We start from the raw sequence: 5,105 nt of genomic DNA on the forward strand, positions 1-5,105 counted from the left end.
ATAAAGCTTTTTGTTCAGAATTTTGAAAACATGAAGTTTTCCAGCCCGCTTTAACTGCAATAACCCATAGACGCTATGAATATCAATTGTAACCAAAAATTGTTTTTTAAAAAGAGTTTTTGGTCCCAAAAAAGCATGGGAATAACTTTTAACGTAATTTCAGTATATTACAAAAGCCAAAAATATTAAACAAAGTTGGCTTTCTTTTTGATTGTTGTTATGTTCAAAGGTGTCTGTATTCCTCCGTTGTAGACTCTTTTTGCTTTGTACAACTTTTTTTATAAACTAGTTTCATCACTAAATTTGAGAAGTGGTATATCGTTTAACTTCTGATCAGATTTTATGTCTTTCAAGGATAATTCCTGCCGAAGAAATATTGGATTATAATAGTTTAGTATCAACTGCAACATTGTTGTGTTTGGTTATGCATTTCGTTTTTTGACAAGCGAGCAGCGTCAGGCTTTTATTATGCAGTGCATTAATAGTAGCTTTTTCTCAGTTGTCCATTTCTATTATTCCTCAGATTTCAGACACATCGTTTTGTGATCGTGAAAGCTTATTTTTAGTGACTTTGTCACTTTTTCCTAGCGTCTGAAAATTTAATGAGGTGCCATTATTTGCGTCCACATTTGGTCAGATTCTTTGGTGAGCCTGAAGCTATGGTTAAGCGATCGCTCGTCCTTAAACATTTTGTGTAGTGCGTGTCCATATTTCAAATGTTTGAAAACTCAAGAAAAAGCACAAGTAAATTGAATTAATAATTTTTTATTTCTCCGATTAAGATTTTGCACGCTTTCAGTCCTTAAAAATCACGCTTATTGGATCTGTTTTCTTTTGACACCCCCACCACCCACCGCCAAACAAATTTTGCTTTTCGTGAACCTCTGAGAACAAACTATTATGCGTTTTTTGCACTGAAACTTTTTTTTATTTATTAATAATGCGGCTTATTCATTAACATCAACACGTGCGATGATAAGGAAGCGCTGAAAGTAATAATCATCGATGTTCATGTTCACCCGAGGGAGGGAGGGAGGGAGGGAGGGAGGGAGGGGGAGGGAGGGAGTTGCAAGAAACAGTTCAAACAGCTTTTCAAAATATTTTTGAGTCATATAAGCTCAGTTGTTGTTATTATTTTCTATTTGTTTGTTTATTCAGTTCATGGGTTTTATTGCCACGACTTTCTCCTCCCCACACGCTCTCAGAACAGAGACATAGAACTCCTCGTCCTTGTCCACTTTGGACTGCATCTCCTCCAGAAGGCCAGATCCCTCCTCCATCCGGATGCTCTGGATCACCCCCTTGTCGTCCATGAATCGCACGTAGTTGTCCGAGTCCAGGTATACAAACTGTAACAATCATAACATAGGGGTTATAACCAGGTTTATAAACATAGGGGTAATAACACAATGCCCCAACCCCAGTGCGCTTGGACTGTCTTGAGAACAGAAGGCAGAGAGAACTTGATAGTTTAAAAGTTAAGTTTCCAAATCAGTCTGCCGTGTAATGCAAATAGTTCCTAAAACTAGACAACAAAAACGATTTTTTTTTAATTAGTAATTACTGACTTAAACCATTTTTTTAAATTTTCACAATTGAATCCCCTCCAACAGGGAATATCAATTCTGTTATTTACCTTCCTGAGTAGAATCTGCATCAGAATTTAATGCAAGAAAAACAAAGAATAAAAACATTTAAAAAATTCTCGAATGGTTGCTTTACATACAAACACATTTCACCAAAAATATACCTGACAATCTAACACATCCAAATGCTAAAGTCTGATTTATCAGTTAATTTTTTTCATGGTGTCAACACATGCCGGAACCAGATATTAAATAGACAACAAACGATAGACGATTGACAAATATACAATTCAAAATCAGAAGTGCTGAAACAATTTTAAAATTTCTGCCAGAGATACCTGAAAAACTGTATCCAATACTTAACAGCTAAATTTGTTTGTAAATAAGAGTAGAGAAATTAAAATAAAAATGGAGTAAGTTGCCAAACCAAGCCGATTCTTCACAAATTTTACATCCGCAACCAGGGACTCAGCAACTCTACTTAACAGAAACGGAATTGACTGGTTTCATAGTATAGAAAATGAAGTTGGCAACAGGGTGGATGAAAAACTGCTAAATGTGAAGAAGCTGAAGTAAAATAAATAAAATGATAACAAAATCAGCCAATTTTTTCAATGTTTTCTTTATTTTTTGAAGCAACTGTTGTCATCACTAACGAAAAAATGAACCTGATTCAAAACAAACAAACAAAATGATATCCACTCGATCCCAATTGGAAGCACAAGATTGAAAACATTTGACAAAAATTAGTAGCAATTAAAATCAATCTAACAGTTAAAAACGAGATAATTGTCTAAGCAAAACGCCTACTAATCGACAAAAAACGCCTCAAAAATATAAAACTTATAATACGGCCTTTTTGAACCCCTCTGTTTAAAAAAGGAATGAAGCAAGCGAAAACAATATTTTTTAAAATTATGTACCCGAATAAAAAGGTTCAGTGAGCAAAAAATTTTACACACCTATTTTTATCGCTCAAAAAAGCGACATCGATACAAAAACTTTTCCCTTTTCCGTATGCTGAATAGGTTCTTCATCGCCAAAAAAAATGTACATAAATTTTGGCCTAAACAGTTAGTTTTTGGTCCTTTATTCCGTTCGATTCGCACAAAGACAAGGCCCTGATATAATTCATGTTAGTTGAATTAAAACAACCACGATGATTCCAATAAAAGAATTGCTTGAATTTTGCATTTTGTAATTCTGAGGTTTTTCAGGCCCTTCATTGACAACCGTGACAGTGCCTCGGCGCAAATTTTCCCTTTACTTCATATTTTTTGACGCTGAAAACCTATTCCTCAACCGCGCACAATAATGACAAAATAAGTATGAATGTTGTCCCCAAAAAACGTAACCACTGTCTGCAATTTTGAGCATCTAATGTTCGCAAAACTCATCAATTAGCGTAACAATTAATCGCTCGAATTTAATTATCAATTTTTCAAGATCCAATTCAGAGATATACTTGTTTTTGTGAGCAACGATATGGGTAGTATGGGTAGTAGCACCAATTTTTAACAAAATCTGAACTAGCTTTGCTTGCTGTCACTTTTCCCACACGCCTACAACTTTAATCATAAACTGTGGTCGTGAAAAACTGCGACCTTTTCGAGTAAATTTACTCAACAGTTACTATTTGCAATGTAATGAAAGAATCAAGCGTCAAAATCAGATTATAAAAACTAATTTCAACAACATTTTCAACCTAAAAACAGTGATTTTTCGTGATGTTGTCTCATTAGAAAATATCATAAGCAAAAACAACTTAGAAATTTTAAAGTTTCTAATGAAAATAAAGAGTTTCTTTCGAAAATAAGGAAAACAAAAAATTTGAAAAATAAAAGAGACCTGGAAATCCTTGCGAACAACATTGGGCACCTCCATGTTATGAGTGGATGGACATGCATCCTCAAACTTCCTGTCAGTGAAGATGTCCAGAGCCACCAGAGACACCTTGGCATGACCATGCTTCCCTGTTTTCGAGGTACTCATGTCCACAATGCGACAGGGTCGTCCCTTGATCATGACATGACCGTTCTTCCTCAGGGCACTGCACTGCATTGGGTAAGTCTCAGAGGCACCCGCATCACCACCCTCGAAGTCAGCTTCATCTCGGTTGTTCTTCGACTAAAATAAACCTTTCCATTCTCTCTATGCTTAATGAATGAAACGTGGATTATCTCTTTTGAAATATTTAATTTTGTAATATTGTAATAATTACTCATCTAACATAATACCTTTACAATACACTGTCCGGAACTTTACATTAGTCTGTAAATACTCAGGCACTTCGGTCTTTCTTTTATTTCTAAGTGACGAAGCTTTTATAGAGTAATTGATAAATTTAGTCAACGAAAAAACCCCATCCTCTACTCGGCAGAGACCCAAAAATTGGCTGTGATTATATCCATGAGGCGATGGAAAGCTCTGATCGGGTAGATTTCGAGCGGATCTTATTGTTCTTGCCATTTGTTCAGCATGCTCAATCATGTTCACATGATTGCTTAATTATGAAAACATAATTTATAAATCATAACAGTTTCCCAGATTATTAACTATGGCTTCAGAAGACTAACTGGTGGTTAGCACGGTGCGAGGAAGATTGACCGACAGGGCGTTTAGCCGATAAGGAAAAAATGAGAAATTTAGCTGACATTTTTATCATATTTGGTCATAATAGTCTCATTGGTCCATCAATCAGTAGTTCGGTTGTGATAGATTCATATCAAGTCCCACTGGCCGCTGAGGCATGGCCATGGCCCGCGAGGCATGGCCAGATGCGGTAAAAATTATAATCTAGCATTAGGCTATGTCCAATTTAGGCTAATTGAACGCATAAAGGTTCAGTGTTTTAAATTTCTCAACCAATCATATTCGTTGAAATTTCTACATTTTGGTACGCCTATTTGTATAGACGTCGCCATGTCAAAGATACCCGAAGTATTCAATAACGAATTTAGTAAGTAACTTTTTAAGTTATACTTTCAGTTCAAAAAAGATTACGAAAAGCCAAATTAACCTTCATTCCGATATTCCCGCTATCAATTTGGTGTGTCCAATCTCAAACAAGGGTGAATCGATCGACGTAAAACTTCCGGTGTGAGCAATTTAAAACCCAAAAAACTAAGACAATCAAATTACGGTCTTCGACACATAAGTATAGATGAGGTTTTGCAAAATTGCAAAACTAAAACTTATTAAAAATGAAACCAACTGGTTTAGAAGGTGCTCAAAATTTTATGATTAGCTTCAGAATTTGATGGTTAAAACTATTAATAGTTTGTTCACGCATAACCTTTCTTACGTCATAGTGACGTTGAGCTTAAGATAGAAATTGGTAAATTCCACACGTTTAGTATCAAACACTCAATATGTTTATGCGCTCAAAGTAAGTAAATTGGAGAAAATGTTGGTACAATGTTTGTTTATGTGCACAAAATATTTGATAGTCTACAAAGAGGTTGATACTGGCACAATATTATAACTCAAACATTTTATTCAGTTCACACCACTGCAACG

At 35.3% G+C, this 5,105-nt stretch overlaps 1 protein-coding gene across 1 annotated transcript; it reads right to left on the reverse strand.

Annotated features, from left to right (window-relative positions):
• Positions 1-728: 728 nt before the first annotated feature.
• LOC142355761 (eukaryotic translation initiation factor 5A-1-like) lies at positions 729-4,828 on the reverse strand. The gene is made up of 3 exons (XM_075407828.1): positions 4,606-4,828; positions 3,435-3,713; positions 729-1,349 (listed from the first exon to the last, which is right to left on the reverse strand). Exons 1-3 carry the CDS (start codon positions 4,609-4,611, stop codon positions 1,155-1,157), a joined length of 480 nt encoding a protein of 159 aa, XP_075263943.1. The 5' UTR covers positions 4,612-4,828; the 3' UTR covers positions 729-1,154.
• Positions 4,829-5,105: the final 277 nt, after the last annotated feature.

Source organism: Convolutriloba macropyga, unplaced genomic scaffold (assembly GCF_964194025.1).
Source record: "Convolutriloba macropyga unplaced genomic scaffold, txConMacr16.3 SCAFFOLD_1180, whole genome shotgun sequence".
Taxonomy (NCBI): domain Eukaryota; kingdom Metazoa; phylum Xenacoelomorpha; order Acoela; family Convolutidae; genus Convolutriloba; species Convolutriloba macropyga.

What these genes read in the sequence shown, in the direction of transcription:
- LOC142355761 (XM_075407828.1), bottom strand. An exon ending in TTGTTCGCAAGGATTTCCAG is followed by an intron (nt 1,350 to 3,434) that starts GTCTCTTTTATT and finishes TGATTGTTACAG; the next exon opens with TTTGTATACCTGGACTCGGA.